At 40.3% G+C, this 21,458-nt stretch overlaps 1 protein-coding gene across 1 annotated transcript in view; it reads right to left on the bottom strand.

Annotated features, from left to right (window-relative positions):
* Positions 1-8,235: 8,235 nt before the first annotated feature.
* The window catches only part of Ptgfr (prostaglandin F receptor), a 33,333-nt gene continuing 20,110 nt past the window's right edge, over positions 8,236-21,458 (bottom strand). Inside the window, exon 3 of the mRNA XM_051195428.1 lies at positions 8,236-8,945. Coding sequence (XP_051051385.1) covers positions 8,643-8,945 — 303 coding nt within the window. The 3' untranslated portion in view covers positions 8,236-8,642. The remainder of the gene's footprint in view (positions 8,946-21,458) is intronic.

Consider the following 21,458-nt stretch of genomic DNA (forward strand, 5'->3'; position numbering starts at 1 on the left):
CTTAGAGCATACTTGATAGTTGTTGTCTTTATATATAGTTTTGTATTAAGCCTAAATCTTTTCTTTAGACTACAAGTGGAATTGTAGTGAGATGTCCAGCCTGCCCACAGCTGTTGCACTGATTATGCCCATTAGTACATGGGAACAGGTGCAGGTGTGACCTGGGAGGGGGGGACTAGGCCTGCGTTCCCGGATCAAAGCTCACTCTCTTACCTATGGTCAGAGGCAAAGAGCCTCTGGAAGCATCCTTGGAATGGGAACCTGCGGCGGTCATCTGATTCTGGTGTGATTTCTCCCAGAATACACATCCATCAGCCTATCATTTCCCAGATTCTTATTTACCACACTTTACAATGGTGTCAGGCTTTTATGCAGTGACATTCATACCAACTTGCAAACATTATCCAGAATTGCAATAAAAATATTGAATTTCAGAGAGAGCTTATAATCTTATAAAGAATTACTGATAAATTCCTCTGAGAAACAGATGGTTTCACAAGGCTGCATCATAGCAGTGTTAGATCGGTTTGCCTCCTCACATTCCAGGGTTTCTTCTGACATGGTTGACACTAAAATTGTACCTGTTTGCTCTGCAATGCTTCCCCTCAGTGCACCTCAGTAGTCTAGAAAGTTCTTAAAAACATGGTCAGATGGTGGACGCTAAATCCAGTCAACAGGCTAAGTGACTCTTGTTACTTCCTTAGCTCAGAAGGAACTCCTATCAATTCTGAAATCAATTTTGGCAAATTGGTCCACCATAGTTACATTTTTGTTGGACATAAGAAATAATGGGATTAAATCTATGGAGTCTGAATGACCTATCTCAACGGGAGCAAAAGCTGAGCTGAGTTCTCTGTGTGTTTAGGAAACAGGGAACTGAAAATCAGTTCGTTTTCGAGATCCTCTCTCTCCCTCCCTCACACTCTTGCTCCGTCCCTGTACCCTCCCTCCCTCTCTTCTCTCTCTTTCTCCCTCCCTCCCCCTCTCTGTCCACCTACACACACACACACACACACACACACACACACACACACACACACCACAAGGGATGTTCCTTCTCCTCCTGAGGGGAATTTACAGTAGGCTACTGTGCATTTTAGTGTGTTGGATTTGTTCTGTTATTGTTTGTTTATATTATTTTTACTAGTTGGGTTATTTGCTTTTTATCTTTCCTTAAGAAAACCACTTAGATTTATATTAAAACTTAAATAAATAACAGGGGGTGCATGCCTTTAATCCCAGAACTGGGGGGTTAGAGGCAGGTGGGTCTCTGAATTCAAGACCAGCCTGGTCTAAGAGAGAGTCCAGGACAACCAGAGCTACACAGAGAAACCCTGTTTTGAAAACAATAACAACAACAAAAAAACCTTTAGGAAATAAATGCCTTTAGGTTGAGACTTGATTGATTGTCAATGTATCTTTATTTTGTTTTCATCCATTTAGTCTCAGTTGCCATTCTAATCCTGATGGATAGAATCCACTGAATTAATTTACTTGCCATAGAACAAAAGTATCAACCTCTCTCACATTTTATTTGGAAACAAATACTGAGAACTCATCTAGAAAGATAACAACCAATTAAAGATTTTTTTTTTAACTATAGTGGGAAGTGATTTTAACATCAACAGGACTCAGAAAAGAGTGGAAAATACCAAGATCAAAGGATAATAGAAATATTGTAAACATCAGAATTGTAGAGATAAAAGCATAAGATCAATCCAAATGGCCTCACATTGTTTTAAGAAGGAGGAAGGGGAGAGAGACACAACAAGAAAAGTTTAGCTACAAAGTCAAAATCTAAACATTATCTTAAGAGCCTAGTGTAGGAATTTTATATGCTTTCTGAACAATTCTTCTGAAACTAGTAAGAAACCAGAGACCAGCTAAACCCAGTTTCACTGTCTGTTTGCATTGTTTTTATACAACTTCTTGCTTTTTCTGCAGACATGTTTTCTCTGTTCCATTTGCTTAGAATTGGAAAAAAAACTCAGGCTAGGTATAAAATGACCAGTATGAAAATACAGAAGCGGGAAGGGACAAGTCCCCCAGAGCTCAGGGGAAGTGGGGGGGGGCAGCGAATGGAGAGAGAAGTAGGAGAAAACGAGGGGGAGGAAAGAAAAACACGTGCGACCAGGAAAATTGAGCCCGGTTAGGAATAGAAGACAGGAGAGAGATAGAGAGAGACAGAGAGAGACAGAGACAGAGAGAGAGAGAACATAAAAGAGGGAGCCAATATTGGTTTGAAGATAAAATTGAACACAAAGAAAGGTCTAGAGAACTACAAGACTGCCACCAACTAACAATTTGAGCTTCCGTGGAAAGGCTACCATAAATGCCCTTCCCGGATAGTGAGATCAAAAACAAACTTATCAATGGAGCCCTCAACTAATACCTGTTGGAAACAGGATCAAACACCCATACATAAACACTGAGTCGAACTAGAACCCAGATGCAGATGGAGAGGACAAGACCAGGCAGCAGAAACACATAGAGACAGCTGACCTGAACAAAGAGGAGCTAATGGGCCACCAGAGTGATAGCTGGGAATCCAGCATGGGACTGACTCAGGCCCCCCTAAATATGGGTCTCAGCCAGAAGGACTGAGCAGTCTAAGGGACCTCAGACAGTGGAGCCAGGCTGTATCCCTGGTGCACAAAAGGACCTTGCTAACACATCCCCCATGGAGGGATAACTGCCTTAACCTAGAGACAGGAGAGAAGCCCTAGTCCCTACTTTCACATGACCTGTCAGATCTACATGACCCCAACTGGATGGCATTCCCCTACACATGGAATTCGGGTGGGGGGACGGGAGGGGAGGGTGGTTAGAGTGCATGTGAGAGGGCAGAGAGGGTAAAAGGGAGGGAGGGAGCTAAAGGGTACTATGTCGACATGTAAAATAATAAATTAAAAAAAATGCTTTGACTCCAAAATTTAAGTTGAAGGACAAGTTACTGGGGAAAAGGATTTCTATTTTTGTTTCCACAGAAAATGAAAAGATGTGGATTCCTTCCAGACTAATGTGGTTTGATCAAGCCAGACCGCCTGAAACAGAGTCGCAGGTGATCCAACATTCAAAACAGCTGGACAAAGCAGCCTTACAGACTACTGCCAGGATTTCTGAATCTTCTTCGAATCCCCGATGACAGTGCCCCTTACCAGCAGGAAATAGTTTGGAAAGAACAATGCCCAAATTCCCAAATATTGTCTATAAATGTTGTTTGTTTTCATTTAAATGAACGTGGTTATATATAAAAAAAAGAAAATAGTGATGAAATCTTACAGTTTTACAAAGTTTCTTTGTTCTTTGTACATTTCACACCACTACATGTGGCTAGTTAGCCACATACTCAAACAGAAATAGACCAAAGGGTGTTCTTCATATTAGCATTGCCTGATACCCTCTTCTGCAATCCTGTTACAAAATAAATTCTCCTCCCACAACCCCAGCCTTACCAAATAAGTCAACGCAGCAGGTCACAGCAATTTGATTTCAGAAACCACCCATCTCCAAGGGATGTACACCAATATCTAAGACTCAGCCCCTGTACCTGCATCTTAATGTCTGCGCTGTTGCTACAAACTGAAATGTGACCTTCTAAATTCATATATTGTAATTACTTCTGTTAGGAGGATCTAGAATGAATGAATCCTATTCAAGTCTGACTGCTGCTAGAGAAGCACAAAAACTCACAGAAGGATGATCGCATGAAGACAGGGAAAAGACACATCTACAAGATAAAGAGACAGCTCCTAACCACACACTGATCCTTCTATCTACCACAAATGTAAGGAAAAGTCCAGCTAATGTCGCCGGCTCCATCTGTGGCACTTTGCTACAACAGGTCCAGCAAGCTAATACCTTCCTCTCTTACCTCAAACCATGTGACATGAACACCAACATATAATGGTGGCTAATTCCCATTTAAGTCCTCTGAAGTAAGTCTTGACACCAGACTGCTTATTAAACAGAAACCATGGGCAAGGCACAAACCTCAGTGAGGATTATGGCATTGACATTTGAAGCTGTTTGACATGATGGGCATCTGTAGTTGACCTGACTGTATCTTCCCCATGAGTTTAGAATCAATGAAATCTTCCTAGGGGAAGTGAGGCTCAGATAAAAGAAATGACACCGAACAGTGGGCAGGGAAGAAGTAATCAAAGTGTAAAAAGTTGAAGTCCCTAACACCTAACAGTAAGTCTAAATGAAAGTTCCCCTTCAAGGGTCCCATGTTTGTAGGATTTCCTTAAGCTAACTACCCTCTTGCAATAAATACTAGTCCGTGCTCATCATAAAACCATTTGAAGTTTCACGCTATCCAAAGCTTTTAATATGCATGCAGTGCATATTAATGCAAGCAATAATGCAAGCAAGCAATTAATGCAAGCAATATATATGTGTGTGTGTGTGTGTGTGTGTGTAATTTACTCTTTTACTATAAGTATGAGGAACACAAAATACATTCATTCATATAACAAAAGAACCCCTCGTCCTCTCCATTTGAAATGTGCCGGTAATGAGTTGAAGTAAAAAACTATTTACCTGCTGGTAAATTCTGTCCAATCCCAATTTTATATTCTGATCCTAGAAAGCAATTCATAGATAGTAAAGCAGGTAGCCCACCATTTCTATAAAGTGTCATTCTACCCAGTCATTACCCTCATTTAGGTCCTAACCACACATTAGGCACAAAAACAAGGCCATTGCCTTTTAAGACTGCAAGTGAGGAAAGAAAACAGATACCCACTTATGTGCAAGTTGACATCTAGGAATTTTCTACTTCATAGACATCCTGTCTTTAAAATATTTTTATCATGTCCTTAAACCCACTAGCAAGTGTCATGTTTGTGGTTGACACCCACAGCTAATTATAATTCAGTATTCAATCTTGGAAAACAGTGGTATGCATTTTATCTCATTTTCATTAAACAGTTACAAAGACTGGAAAAAGTTCAGACATGTTTAGTATTTGTTTCCCTCTAAGAAAGTAATTCTCTGTAGCCTGGTCTTGACCCCTTTGCTTATCACTCCTCCCTTTCTGCAACTGTATTGCAGGAGTTTGGCTCAGTGTTTAGCTGTGGGTGTCTGTTTCAGTTTCCATCAGCTGCTAGATGAGGGCTCTATGATGACACATAGGAGACAGCTGACCTGAGCAAGGAGGAGCTCATGGACCCCCAGACTGATAGCTGGGAAACCAGCATGGGACTGACTCTGACCCCCTGAACATGGGTCTCAGCTAGAAGACCTGGGCAGTCTAAGGGACCTCTGACAGTGGAACCAGGATCTATCCCTGGTGCACAAAAGGACTTTGGGAACACATTCCCCATGGAGGGATACTCCCTTAGCCTAGAGGCAGGAGAGAGAGCCTAGTCCCTACTCCAAATGACTTGACAGATTTTGATGATCCATCCTGGAAGGCACCACCCTTCCTGTGGAGTGGGTAGGGTGTGGGCATGGGAGGGAGGGAGGGAGAGGGAACAGGGATCGATATGTAAAATAAGAAAAAAGTAATATATGTAAAAAGTAAAACAGTCTAAATATGTCAAAACAGAGCATAAACATTCACATTGGTAAGCTTGTTGGAACTATTTATACTACTTATTATAATGAATAAGCACAAGCACTTTTATTCATACTGATAACTCAGGAAGTTATCAGGGAATGTTCCTCTTCATTGCTCATTGTACAATAAACTGTGCTATAAGTGATCTCTATACTACAGCTACAATAACACAGAGAATTTTGGAGTCAAGTTTTTTTTTTCTATTTTTTATATTTACACTATGAGTTTGGCCTCATAAGTCCAGTTAAGTTACCTGACAAATTGCTCAGGTAGTATGGACAAATCTTCCAAAATATGCACACAGTAACTCATTTATCACTTCCCAGAGCCTCGCCTCCACCACATGAGGCTACAAGATGACCTCACTGTAGACACACATAGCCAGGGTAACATTACAGCAATAGAGGGCCAACCAATTCTGTCTACAGTAGAGGCTCAACAAGAAGGGACCTGGGCCCTTGGAGCAAGTTCCTTGCCTGCTCCTTTCCTCGGTTGAAATGCAGGGAACTATGAATTGCAGAGTTTTTATCAACTATGATTAAGAAAGATGGAAATTTGCTTCTTCATGCCTCAGTTTATAGGATGTCAACACCTTATCACTGTAGGAAATAAATATTGGCTCTAAAAATAAGTGAACCATCCAGAAGTTTTTCCAAGTTTAAAGTGCTCTTGAAATTAAACATGATAGCATTTATGTACAGAACAGCAATCACAAACTGCAATGGCTTTTTACAAACATATGCATTATACAAACACATGCACATACAATACATAGACCCAGAAATTCTTATACACATGTATGTACACACAACCACACATACATGCATGTCTACATATATACACCAGAGTAACCAACACATAGCTGTCAGCTTAAATTTAAATAGGACACAACCTTTACAACTCCCTGCACAATTTACACCAGGATATCATTGCCTATTATCTGACATATTCTCTACTTAAGAATAAATTGTGTGATTGATCTCTTATTGTCTTTAAGTTAAGATTATCACATAACAGAATGTACTCCTTTTTAATTCACTACAAATAATTTCCTTTAAGCCTTCAACAAGGCTACTTGTTTCATTTCTTTTAATTTACTCATGAGACTTTACCAAAATCATTAATTACATCTAATATAAGCTGCCAATCAAAAGCAGTTTATAAAAAAATATCAATTTAATTCCATTGAATTCTCAGATTTCCTATAATCTGAAATCAGTTTTACAGATAAAAACAACTTTTAGAGGATGTAGGGACTGCTCGGAGGTTAAGAGCACTGATTGCTCTTCCAGAGGACTTGGGTTCAATTCCCAACACCCACAGGGCAGCTCACAACCATCTGTACCTCCAGTCCCATAGAACCTGATGCCATTTTCTGGTCTCAGTAGGTGCCAGAAAGATACAATGAAATGCATTCAAGCAAAGCACCCACACTCATTGCAAATGGAGGGGGACAGTACTTTGTTTAAATACAGTCAGACAAGATGAAAGCAAGGACTTTAAAAATGTATTTCTTTATAAAACATAACCAATAACCCTAGTCACTGATGGACTACAATGCTTAGAACGATTACTAAAACTGAAAACCTTTAAGTTAATTATACAAACAAACAAAGGAGAAGTGTGAATTATGACTGGGAAGCTTAGAGACAGAGCCTTGTCCCTTGGTCTCTGATTAACAGTAACAATGGGTCACCAACCCTGGCTAATTTCAGATCTTTCCCCTTGACACTGATAACACAGGCTTTTGAAAATATGGTCCAATAGATTTAGTGAAACTACTGTCAACAGAACTTCCTTATACCTGTGTTTGTAAAGCAGAAACACACTAGCTGTAGACAGACTGAATATGTGATTGTTTTTCTTTTATTCTCTGGCACAGAAATGGCAGCTCAAGTAAAGCAATATCTGCCATGTTTTTGGCAATGTATCCCTGGGACTTAGATGGTCTGAATAGTCTATGATAGGGCTTAGTGGGCATTCTATCAGAAGCTGAATCTGTGCTAAGATAAAGCCTGTGTTTCTCTGCAATTTTCAGAGGAAAAGAGATCAGTTAAACACTGATAATCTATTACTTCACAATTTTTTTTCAAACAATATTTGACCTTCATAAGAACAAATGCAAGCAAGTACATGTGTCAGTTGTGACCAGAATGGCCATGCTAATCAGCCCCACAATGTCAGGCTGACCCAGCATTTGTAGTGGTCATCACAAGCCACTGTGAATCCCAGATGCCATGGTCATGCAGGCATTGATTGAGGATATGTGAACTGGTAAACAGACACAAACCCCGCACACAAACAAATACAGTCTTATACTACTTTGAGCTGATGGGAGGAACATATGTTTCTCTTATTGATTGATAAATAAAACACTATTTGGCCAATAGAGGCAGGAAGATAGGCGGGACTAGGAGATGAGAATTCTGGGAAAGGTAGGCAGAGAGGGACTGCAGGGAGACCTCATGTAGCCTAGGAAGGAGTAACATTTCTGGATCGGACCCTGTTCTGGTAAGGTAAGACCATAGGGAAATGGGTTAACAATTAAGACAGAGCTAGCCAATAACAAGCCCTACCCACCAGCCAACAGTTTATAAATTAATATAAGTCTTTGTGTGTTTATTTGGGGCTGAAGTGGCTATGGTACCTGGCAGGACAAGTAACTCCCACAACATTGGGCCTTGTCTATAAGTCAATGAAATGACCATTTCATGGTGCAGGTAGCATTAAGGAGTCATGAACAAATAGGTCAAGTATTCATCAGCATTGGGCCTCAACAGATACATTTAGTCCACAAACACAAGTCACACAACTAAACTCAAAAGTTGTGTTCCATTCAACTCCACCGTATCGGTTTACCTCCTGTCAAAAAATAAAATAAAAAATAAAATAAAATAAAAAGCAACTAAAAATGCACAACCATGCAGTAGCAGCTGTTATAACAAAATTCAGAAGCTGCATCAGTCCAGTGTACTCCCAAACTACACACTGAGGTCCAAATGTTCCAGTTAGGCTATAAATCCAATCAGCTGAGATGTTTCCAAAACTTTCCCCGGTCTTCTAGTCCTGCATTGGCCTACAGTCCCACTTCAATAGATGCTTGCTGACTCTCCTTCTCTGCAGCTGGTGACTCAGAAATAGCGGCGACCTTTAAGGAATTCTTGATGGAGCTGAGCTCCCAGATGTGCACACTGATGATATGCACTCCACAGCAGTGACTGGCAAGCTTATACAAGTTCTTAAGGACAGCCTTCCGGAGCAGAATGTAGACCCACGGGTCCAAGATCTGATTCCACGTTGCCATCCGGAGAGCAAAGAGTGTCGTTTCGCAGGTCACTGGGGAATGACTTCCGTTTATTGCAATGTTGGCCATTGTTACCTAGAAAACAAGCAAAACGGGGAAAACTGTTGACCACAGGCATTTCTTCAGTCCCATAGTTTTCAAATGGACTACAAACGCAACATGACCTTGAAGCCGCATCCCACAAAGTGCCACTATTTTGCTAAATACTGGCAAAAGGTGGCACAAATTGTGGACACAGACATTCCACTGTGTCCAAACAGATTTATGGGGAAACAAATATTGATATCAGCAACTAGCCTTATACTTCTGGGAATAGGGATTTTAAAGCAAATACACATTTGCTTACTCAATAGAAAATCCAAGTATATTTAAACAAATAAATTATACATAAGTTCTTAAGTGCTTTAAAACAAGAGACTTTGCTGAACACTGTAATGCTGGTATTCTAGAGATGAGAACAGAAGGATCATGAGTTCATGGCCAGGCTGAGTCGTATGTTAAGACCCTGTCTCGGAAAAGAAAAGGAAAAGAGCTTTAGAATTTCCCGTTAGTAATTACAACATTCCTAACACATTCACTTGATATCAACAGGTCTACTTTCCTCATCTCCCACCTTTACTGAGCTAACATTCCTAGGAGTCTGCACAGAACTTCCTTCCCAAGGGCTTTGTAGAGATGAGTCCCTGCTTCAGCTGTAGCTGAGCTACACCAATGTCTATTGTGGTGCCCGGTATCCATTCCATACATGAACTGTTGTCAAGATCATTTGTAGAACTGGTTCCAAAAGTGGTTATCACTATGTATTAAAATGAGGCAAATCACCGAGCTTAGCTTTGACCACCACATACAAAGTTGCACATAAGAGAATATTGGAAACATCCTATGAGAGATGAGTAGTAAACAAATGAATGGAAGACCTTTCAGAAAAATTATAAAGATGTTTGGACCATTGTGTCACCTGAGTTAGGAGATAGTTTAGTAAAGCTGAAACTCCCAAACAAAAAGAAAATCAAGAATATTGTAGGAAAGAAAGGTCTTTATTCACATTAATGGCACCAATGACTGAATGGTGGGGCCCCTTAACAAAACCTTAATTACCCACACAGTACACTCCATGGTGGCTGATGCTCGATGCACCCAACACTTGGCCCTGACAACCTCCTATCACAGGTACAAAGCCTCTGCTCCCGCTGCTTGGGAGGCATCACTTGTCCCTGTGGATCAGCTTGAATTGCTTTTGCTTTAAAATCCTTTGCCTTATTTTTTCTTTCCACTAATCCCTACTCATCCTACAAGCTGTACCTAAGAATAGTCTCACTTCCAACTCATCATCTCCACCAAAGTGAATTTTAGGATGAGGTGGTTCTGGTCCCTATCCATACCCACTTAGCCACTCCTTCCAACACATGACAATCCTGAATGAATTTATGCACAGTTGACTGACCTTTTATTTCTCTTACCAAGTCAGTGCTTAACATGCACTTCGTAAATTCACTCATGTTTTTATTCCTTGAGGCTGTACCTCATAGCACAACCGATGAACAGAGAAAACTCTGCCCAGTCCTCACAAAGGTCCAATATTTTGAGCCATTAAAAGTTTCTAAGTTTTCCATAGTGGCATAAGCTAAAGGGGAATCCAGGGTGATTTGCTATCACTCAAAAGAAACAGAATCTTCAGCCCAAGCAGTCCCTTTGGGAAGCAGCTTTTATTTTCCAGGAAAATAATGTATCAAACTGCAGACCTAAATGTGCTACACCAACCAAAGGAAGAATGTATCTTGACAGAGCACCTGGATCAGATGCAGGCGTGTTTGTTATTGCTTCCCCTAATTATGTAATACAACTGAAAAGACCTGCATGGGCCTCACTCCTCACACAGTGAGGCCCAGACTGGACTGGCAACTGAAAGGAGATGTTTTCACTTTACATTTTGTCTCCACTCCTCAAATGTCCGTTTACCTCCTTGGGCCAGGCAACGGGGGAGGCACTGAAGACACGTGGTGAATAAAGCCAACACCGTTAAACCTGTCATCTGCCTGTGACAATTTTACTTGTCAGTTTTGGTTCAAGGACGAATGAATCAATATTTATCTTGCTCTACAAATGTAAAAAAGCATGTACTTTCTATTAGTGAATAAAATACGATCTTGGTATCTCAAAGCTCAGCCAGGCACAGCCCTGTAAATCTGGGAACAAGCATTCTCCATGCAATTGCATTAAAGAGCCTGCCTTGAGGTGGAGATATGCACATTTAAAGTGTCAGTTACATGGCAGCATCTCTCTGATTGTCCTCTCTCCTGGGGACAGTAGTTTGATCACCATGTGGCTGTGTAGAGATTATTTAGCCATCTGTTGAAGAGGCCAATGTTCTAGCTTCTCTCTAGAACACAAAGCCAGTGCCCAGCCATCCATAATTCCTCAACCTGGTACCTTCAGCCCAAAGGCAGTTGCTTCAGGGCCCAGATCATTTATTAGTTAGCCATCGAGAAAAATATAGGTAGGATATTTCTGTAAAAGAAAACACCAATTAGGATGTTATTGATAAGAGTACATGACTGATAGTTTAAAGCAATCACAGTGTCCAACAAAGGATAAACTCTGGTCATTTCACATAATGGAACTAATTATATGCAGAAATTGGTGTTGGGATTCACTGTTTCCTTAAAGAAAGCCAATGATTTTATATGATCTCAATGCTAAAAAAAAAAAATAAAAGTTATTTTGTGCCTACAATAAAAACTATAGAGGTACTTAATGTTTCATTGGTTAACTCTGGATAATAGGAATCTGATTCATTTTCCTTTGTTTTTTGCATAATTTACTAATTGCTTTTAGTGGTATCACACATTGTTTTACTAAGTCGTACTTCTCCCAGCCCCAGTAGTTTGTGGAAATAATTATTTTGCTAAAGAATAATAACACAGGGGTGTTTTGTACATCTGTGTATGAGTAAAGCCGTATTGAAAGTATGTGGAATTGCCTGGCAGGATGTTGGAGAGCTGGGCTTAAGATGAGGACTGAGTGTCTGCAAGCAGGCAGATGGGTTCATTCTGTAGTCATGTGTTGTGGTCTCTGATGACAAGCACGTCACAAGCCTGGAGAGCATGCTCTGACTGACCCACCCAAACTCACATTCAGGGAAGCCTTGCACATATTTTCATCAAACAGCCTTCCAACTAGTATACAGGGTTTCCCAGCTACAGAACTAAGGGAGGGTACAGTGTGTGTGTGTGTGTATGTGTGTATGTGTGTGTGTGTGTGTGTGTGTGTGTGTGTGTCTTTGTGTATTTATCTCTGTGTCTGCATTTGTGTGTGTATATGTGTCTGTGTCTTTGTTTATGTATCTATAATTGTGTGTGTGTGTGTGTGTGTGTGTGTGTGTACAAATTTGCATGTGTTAAGGTAACCATATGTTGTCAAGGGGTGACATTGGGTGTCTTTAAGATTTCTCTTCATTGATTTTCATCTCATACACTGAGCTCATGCAGTTATCTAGTCAAGCTAGCCGAATGGCTTTTGGGATGCCCTGTGTTTGCCTCCCAAGTGTTGGAGTAACACGTGGGCCATCACACCACCTGATATTGGCTAGGTGCTAGGGTCCTAAACTCCATTCCCCACATTCGTATAACAAGCACTGTGCCCATTAAGCCATCATTCCCTTTTCAGTGGTTGGAATTTTCAGGAAGAAGTAGACATATGACGTGTTTGGACTGTGTATGAAAACAGTCTATCTACTATTCACACACTGATAATGCCTCAGATGCTCACTACAACGTCAAAGAAACGTGTAAGGAGAGTTCGTGTGAATTTTCAGGTTTCAACAAGCAAAATAAATGACATAATGACTTTTGTTCCACTCGGGCTCTAAAATAAAATTATGTCAGTGATGTAAGGTTGTAGTGAATCTGTGACTTTAGCAACCAATGACAAGAGTCCATGTTAGTTAGCAAAGTTTTACTGTGGAGATTATTAAAGCTGCACATATTTGTGTCTGTGTGTGTGTTGACCTGAGTCAAGACTCCAATGGACATTCACAAGTAAAAGCAGTGGAAAACCAGACGGGATGGCACGTAATCCAAGCACTTGAAAGGCTGGAGCAAGAGATTCTCAAGTTTGAGAGCAGCATAGGCCACATCATAAGGTTAAGCAAGCCTGAGTCACATGGTAAAACACTGTCTCAAAGACAGAAGAGCAAAATCAGACAGTAATGGCAAATTCAGTGAGTGTGTTTATATTTCTGTCTCTTTGAGCTTCCAAGAAACCAAACACACTGCTCTAGCAGTGAGTGGATTTCACTGTCCACTGTCCAGGCGTTATGCAAGATGGCAATGGTACTGAAGCAAAGCTTTAGGAAAATCCTGTCTAACAAATGATTGATTTAGCTTCATTGTCTAGAAAATCATCACACTAAAATGCCGTCAACTCGAGTGCACTTTCTTTTGTCTAATCAATTCTTGACTGTGTTCCAGCACCTGGCTTACAATTGAGTGAGTTGGGATGTATGATGTCTCTAAGTGGAGAGACCAGTATGATACTGTTATAAAACTGCATGTAGCACACTAAAGACAAGGGAATTGCTACAAGAAGAGCTATTTGTAAACACCATCATAAAAATGCATATGCCTTTACAAGTTTGTAGGACTTCAGTTGTTCAGGGTTAATTAATTTTAAAGTACTGGAGATGCAGCCTAGTGGTTACACACTTTCGAAGCAAGCCCGAGATCCTGGATTTGACCAGAGCACTATGAGAACAGAAACCATCCCTGTTGTTCCAGCAGTTAGCTGTAAACTTAGCATCCTTCTGATGTAGAATCAATTTCTCCCTGGCACAACATTTTTTAAGTGACTTAAGTGAATACATAATCAAATCATTTCCTGGAGAAATGCTCTATTCTTAGATATCAAAAGTCTTTGTGTAATAGTCACAAGATCTCTTTCCATGTGAATGACATTTGTGAAAATCACATAGAGTTCTCATCTGGTCAATGAAACAGATTATGCAGGCTAGTTTTATGTCAACGTGACACAAGCTAGAGTCATCTAAGAGGAGGGGAACCTCAACTGAGAAACTGGCTGCATAAGATCTGACTGTAGGCACTTTCTTAGTAACTGATGGAGCAGGGCCTGCCCATTGTGGGTGGTGCCATCCCTGGGCTGGTAGTCCTGGATTTATGGGAAAGCAGGCTGAGCAAGCCATGATGAGCAAGCCAGAAGCAGCTGCCCTGCATGGCCTCTGCATCAGTCCCTGTCTCCAAGTTCCCCTCCTATGAATTCCTTCCCTGATTTCCTTCAGTGGTGAACTGGTACATGGAATGGTAAGTGAAATAAACCTTTTCCTTCCTGTGTTGTGTTTGGTCCTGGCATTTTATCATAGCAATTGAAACACAGCTAAGACATAGTTGTTTTCCCCTGACTTCACATTATACTTTATATTACTCTACACAGATCATCTTTCCTCCGTCCACTTTAGAGAAGGTAGGTCAGGCCTACAAGGAATCACTTGGGTGTAAGGAAGTACAAAACACTGGTTTGCAAACTATCACATTCATAATTGTGTCACCCAAGGGTAATCTTTACATTTTACACTTAAATAAAAAAGGCTGACCATGATAATTCAATGACAAGTCAGCTTCTCATATAACAAAACAAATTATTCCTGGTACTTTGTGAAGGGGCTGGCCTGGGGACCTTAGCATTTAGAAAGCTGATGTTTACAAACTATTTGGGATTAAATGCACTAGAGATGATTTAACTCTACAGACTGATCCTATTTTTGCAAACAGAATCTTTTTTTAAAAAAAAAAAAGTTTAACTTTCTTTTTCTTTCTTTCTTTTTTGTTCCACATTCCAATCCCAGTTCCCCCTCCTCCTCCCATCTGCTGCTTCAAGTGGGTAAGGTCTCCTCCACTAGAAAGTCTACTAAGTCTATCTCATCATCTCGATGAGGCAGGACCAAGGTACCTATCCATCCCTACATGCCTGTGTCTAGGCTGGGCATGGTGTCTCTCCATATAGAATGGGCTCCACTAAGTCAGTGTGTGCATTAGAGTTAGATCTTGGAACCCTGACAGTGGCCTCATATAATGACCCCTCCACACCATTGTCAACAATATTAAGGGTGTCTAGCTCAGTCTTATGAGTTTCCCTATTTGTGAGACCTGAGTCAATGATCTCTCACTATCTTGGGTCAACTGATTCTGTGGGTTTTGCCATTATAGCTCCTGCCTCACTTCGATTTACTCCAGGAGGTGACCCAATGATTAGTTGTGGATTTTTGCATCGGCTTCCATATGTTTCTGAAAGAAGGTTCTCTGTGGTTGTGGATTATAGGCAAACAGAATCTTTAAGGAGGAAGCTGCACTGCGCAGAAAGCAAAGGCCAGACTCTGATGCATAATGATTTCCAGGCCAGTCTAGGCAGCGTATTGAGACTTTGGCTCAGAAAAGTAAAATAACTGTAATAAGAAACTGTAGGGGGAAAATTGTTACTAATGAAGCTCCAGAATAATAGACATATGAATTAATATATGCTATATGAATATATATTATATATTTAAAACTACAAAATGAAAATTACAGACTCTGGCATGATAAATGTCTTTGTACAAGGTTACAAGCAGTTTCCTGCCAGTCTGGTCCCAGTGCCGCACCAGCCCCAAATAACACACAGAGATGGTATATTAATTATGAAACGCTTGACCGATTACTAGCATTTCTCATTGGCTAACTATCTTAATTATTAACCCATTTCTATCAATCTAAGTGTTTCCATATGGTCATATCTTACCAAAGAGAGGATCTGCACATCTTACTTTTCTCATGTCCTACATCTTGACTGCTCTTTACTGTCTCTCCCAGAATCCTCCTTGTCTCCTGGTCCCACCTTCCTTGCCTTCCTACTTGCCAACAGTGCTTTATTCATTAACCAATAAGAGAAACATATTTATAGAATGGCATCTCCCATCAATACATTTTGTTTATTTGTTTGTTTGTTTGTTCTTCAAGACAGGGTTTCTCAATGAATCTTTGGAACCTATCCAAGATCTCACTCTGCATTATACAGTAAACAACAACCAACATCAAACTAAATGGAGAGAAATTCAATGCGATTCCTCTAAGATCAGGAACAAGACTGTCCACTCTCTTCATATCTCTTCAATATTGTACTTGAAGTTCTAGATAGAGCAATAAGAAAATAAAAGGAAATCAAGGGGATACAAATTGGAAAGGAAGAAGTCAAACTTTCACTATTTGCAGATGATATGAGAGTTTACAAAAGCAACCTGAAAAACTTTACCAGGGAACTCCTATAGCTAATAAACACCTTCAGCAAATTAGCAGGATACAAGGTCAACTCAAAAAAAGAATCAGTAGCCCTACTATATACAGATGATAAAGGGGCTGAGAAAGAAAACAGAGAAATACCACATGTCACAATAGCCACAAATAACATAAAATATCTTGGGGTAATGTGATGGGGTAATGTCATTCTGTAAATACGTTTCTCTTATTGGTTAATGAATAAAGCGCTGTTGGCCAATAGGAAAGCAAGATAGGCTGGACTAGGAGACAAGGAGAAGAGAGGAAGTAGTAGGGAAGAGATTCAAGATAGAGAACAGAACGAGGATGCCAGCACCTCTCTCCAGTAAGATAAGACCACATGGAAATACTTAGATTAATAGAAATATTTAAGACAGAGCTAGACAATAAGAAACTAGTAACTGGACAACAGAATTATATCTAATACAGCATCTCTGTGTGTTATTTGGGGCTGGCGTGACAGTGGGACCACTCAAACAAGTAAAAGACTGAAATAATAAGAACTTTGAGTCTTTAAAGAAAGAAATTAAAGAAGATACCAGAAAATGGAAAGATTTCCCATGCTCTCGGATAGGTAGGATCAACATAGTAAAAATGGCAATCTTGCCAAAAACAATCTACAGACTCAATGCAATCCCCATCAAAGTCTCAGAACAATTCTTCACAGACCTTGAAAGAAAAATACACAATGTTATATGGAAAAACAAATGATCCAGGATAGCCAAAACAACCCTATACAATAAAGGGATTTCCAGAGGCATCACCATCCCTGACTTCGAGCTCTATTATAGAGCTATAGTCCTGAAAACAGCCTGGTATCGGTGCAAAAATAGACAGGAAGACCAATAGAATCTAATTGAAAATCTTGATATTAAGCCACAGACCTATGAACACCTGATATTTGACAAAAAATAAAGCTAAAATTATACAATGGAAAAAAGAAAGCATCTTCAACAAATGGTGCTGGCACAACTGGATGTTGGTGTGTAAAAGACTGCAGATAGATCCATATCTATCTCCATGCACAAAACTTAAGTCCAAATGGATCAAAGACCTCAACATAAATCCAGCCACACTGAAACTCTTAAAGAAGAAAGTGTGAGGTACCCTTGAACAAATTGGTATGCTAGAGATAAATAATGATCCATTACCAGAGGCCTCATACACTACCCAGTCCTCCTAACTGATACCCACATTCAGGGGTTCTGTTCCAGTCCTATGCTGGTGTCCCAGGTATTGGACTGGGGTCCATGAGCTCCCCCTTGTTCAGTTCAGCTGTTTCTGTGGGTTTCTGCAGCCTGGTCTTGACCCCTTTCCTTCATGGCACTCAGTAGTACTTAGACTTCCTTAAATCTTTTTCCAAGAAAGAAAAAAAAAATAAATAGCATTATTCCTGTTTAAGATGTTAATACCAAGACATGAAGACATTACCTTGTTCAAGATTACCCAACTAAAGTATGACAGAAGGACTAGAAGGGCACTTGCCTGCTCTTGCTGAGGACCTGAGTTTGGTTCCTAGCACCCACACTGGGTAGCTCACAGCCACCTTTAACTCCTGCTCTGGGAGATCTGTTGCACACTCTTCATTTCAGTGAAAACATACACATTCACATACCCACACATGGACACAGGCAAACACATATGCATAAGTAAAAGTAAATTCTAATGAAGTAAAATAGAGAGGTGCTGGGATCTGATGAGTGGGAACTGACAGGTAAGGAGTCATGAACTGGCCTCCTTGGCCTTGGTAGAGCTCAGATTTCAAGTATGAAGTTTTGTTTCAGTTCACTTAGATGTCCAGTTGTCTTTCAGCTAAGCTTCTACTAAACAGACTTCACTGATGGGCCGCTAAGTATCCCATAACAACGTGTGTATCTGTCTGAACCCAGGACTGAAGGGGTGGGTCCATGTTTAAGAATACTTACTGTGAAGTCACAAGGGCTAGAGTTGCAGTCTCCGTTGGACATCCTACAAATTCCTGAACCTCCAGCTCCAAGGGGTCTGTCTGGTGGTCTCCCTAGCCTCTTGTATGTACACACAGGCATATACACGTGTACATACACTCACAAACACACATGCACACACACACACACTATTTTTAAGAAAGAAATGATAATTGCCAAAATGATACTAGTTTAGAATCTGTTCTCGAATAAAAGGTGATTTTTTAAAATTATGAAATATCAAACATAAAATGATTGTTAGCATGAGGCAATGCCAGCATCTTTTATTTGTTTGTTTTGAGATAGGGTCTCACTATGTAGCCCTGGGTGGCCTAAAACTTGCTATGTAGACCAGGCTAGCCTCTTAGCTTTCCTCTGCCTTCTGAGAGCTATAACCAAAGGTGTGTACCACCACACCTGGCATCTTAAACTTAAAAAGGATACATCTCTTTATGTTATCATCTTACTTTAGTGTCTTTACATCCATCCCAAGAAGAATGATATGGTTTTCATTTTGACGTATTTGTCATCTCATCCTTACATGGGTGTTCAGATGTTTATTGAACCTGGTTTTTTGTTATTTATGCAAAGCCGTCATTATTCTAATTATGATCCTTACTCCGTCATTTCTGTCTTTGTTAATGACGACAGTAAAAAGTCAATAGCCAAAATATCCATTTTAGAAAAAGAAACCTAGCACATATCCTACCAGAATCCGAGGCCTTTTTTTTTAACTATGCATTTTATGGCACTGGGAATTCTGGTTTCCAGTCATGGTGACTGCTATTAAACCCACAGGTTAATATAAAAATGTGTTTATATTCTAAATATAGACACAGGCATTTTCATTCTAATCAAGAAGTGTTTATCTTTTATGGCATAACCAGAGCAATCACAAGCATCATGTGTATGAATTACGATGAAAATGACTATCTGGAAGTTGGTCACAGAATTAGAAAGGCATTGTTTCGTGAGCAAACCCTACTTTATTTGACTGTTTACAACACGCCTTTTATAGAAAAAGCAGACGGTACCAATAAGGTGTTTTGGTAAACCATCTGTCCTGAAACACAGAATGTTTTTCCAGAGAGAAATTTGTGATTGCCCCAGTGGTTTGTTATTACAGTAGTTTGAAAAGATTGCCCAAAGCATTTCCAAGAGCTAATACAATCATTTGTCATTTGATGGGAACTCTTAATGAAATGGGTGTTCCATTAGAAACAAAAGACATCCATAAATTTTAGAGAAACTAAGGATTTCAAAAAGGCTATCCTAAGCACATAGACCACATGTACTCTCTTCAACTCTCTTCCCAGACCAAAACAAAACCTGAAACAGTGGATTTCACAGCTGGGAGGAGCTGGACCAGGGCAAAAATGAGGTCCATTTGGCTGGAAAGCAGAGTCAATAGCAAAATCCACACAAGCTTCATCTCAGCAAACAGGCCTTACTCACCAAGTTAACTGATTAAATTAACAGTCAAGTTAATTTAAATAATTTCAGTTAACATGATTTTTTAATCCATCCACTTAATGGGAGACAAGGATAAGACAATATAACATCTGAACTAACCCTTTGGGGTCACATAGTTATGTCTTTTGTTCGGTCTTTTTTTAGTTCTCATTTCTTGCACAAGGTTTCAAGCAGCCAAGGACGAGCTTAAACTCACCATGCAGCTGAAGCCGCCTTGAACTTCTTTGTGTCTCTGCATGTTGCTTCTTCATCCCCAATGCTGGGATTTCAAATGTGTGTCACCATGCACTACTAAAGTTGTACTTTTAATTTTTTTTCAGAACAGAGTAGCAAACTGAAATTCCTCTTCTTTAGCTATAACCCAAGTATTTCCTAGATTACAATTTGTTGACTTGAATCTTTGATCAAATCTGCCTTTGCCCATGTGATTTTTCAGCACTCCCAATACCCATCCTATGATATGTATAGATACAAATAGGTGTCTAAATTTATAAATTCATAAAGTATGTATAGCCTGAAATATTTGGCCATGGGACACCACCCTTAGTCTATTTCCATGAAATATCTAAGTACACAGTTGTTGGTTCAGTCTAGTCATGGCTCAGGGGTTTCAATACATGTTCATTACATATCAAGACTTTTGGCCTTCTGTGACAAATCAGAGAAAAATGTTCACCTAATGACAGCCAGGAGTGGGGAGGAACAGAGCAGGGACTAGGGTTCTAATATCCTTTCAAAGGTACGCCTACAATTATCTAACATCCTTCCACTAGTCACCATCCCCCAAAGCTCTTACCATGGACCAAGCCTTCAACAAGCAGGCCTTTAGGGTTACATTACAGATGCAAATTATACATTAAAGATCCAAATTATAGCAACATTGTTTAAGAAAGGTGTAAAAATGGCATCGAGGGCTGAGGAAATGGCTTAGTGGGGAAAAGCATAGTTGTTCTGCAACTGTGAGGACCCGAGTATCCCCACAAAAATCTGGGCATGGCACTCATGCCTATAACATGGGGATGGAAACAGAGACCGATGGATCCTGAAAGCTCACAGGCTTATCAGTGTAGCAGAAAAAACAAGCACTCAGTGAGAGCCCCTGCCTTGGGCAATATCATGGAGAGGAGCAGGGGATGACGCCCAGTGTGCTCCTTTACAGAAGATGGAAGTCCAAACAGTATCATAAGACCCCAGTGTCTGGACTTAGACCACAGAGCCCTGTGACACACAGCAAAGGGCAGTGGCTGCCCATGTGGGAGCAAAGGGGTGAGCCCATCTCAAACCAGGAGCAGAGAGAAAGCAAGCTGCCAGAGTTGGGCTTTTGGACACTTCTTTATTTTTCCTTGTTGCTCTGTTTTTTTGTTTTGTTTTTTGAGACAGGGTTTCTTTGTGTAGTCCTAGCTGTCCTAGAACTAGTTCTGTAGACCAGGCTGGCCTCGAACTCACAGTGGTCAACCTGTGTCTTTCTCCCTAGTACTGGGATTAAAGGCGTGGGCCACCACCACCCTGCCTTTGGACACTCCTTTCACAGGAACTAACAAGGCATCACACAAAAACTAGTCTCCCTAAGGAATACCTCCAGTAACATGAAGACCTCCCACTAGGCAAACCTGAGGACAAAGCCTTTACTGACACTCCTTTATTCAGGGCAAAGAGAGCACTCAATATCCAAATCATAACAATGAGTACCTTAAAAAAACATCAAAGCCACTTCTCTGCACTCTATACCAGCAGCACTAGCCATAACCTATAATAAAGATAAAATCCCATTTAAAATACCACTTGCAGTAGTAATAATTCCAGATATCTAATTAAGAAACAATATCTTGTAAGACTGTCTTTTATTTGTGTTT

The sequence above is a fragment of the Phodopus roborovskii genome, unplaced genomic scaffold (assembly GCF_943737965.1).
Source record: "Phodopus roborovskii unplaced genomic scaffold, PHOROB, whole genome shotgun sequence".
In the NCBI taxonomy this organism is placed as follows: domain Eukaryota; kingdom Metazoa; phylum Chordata; class Mammalia; order Rodentia; family Cricetidae; genus Phodopus; species Phodopus roborovskii.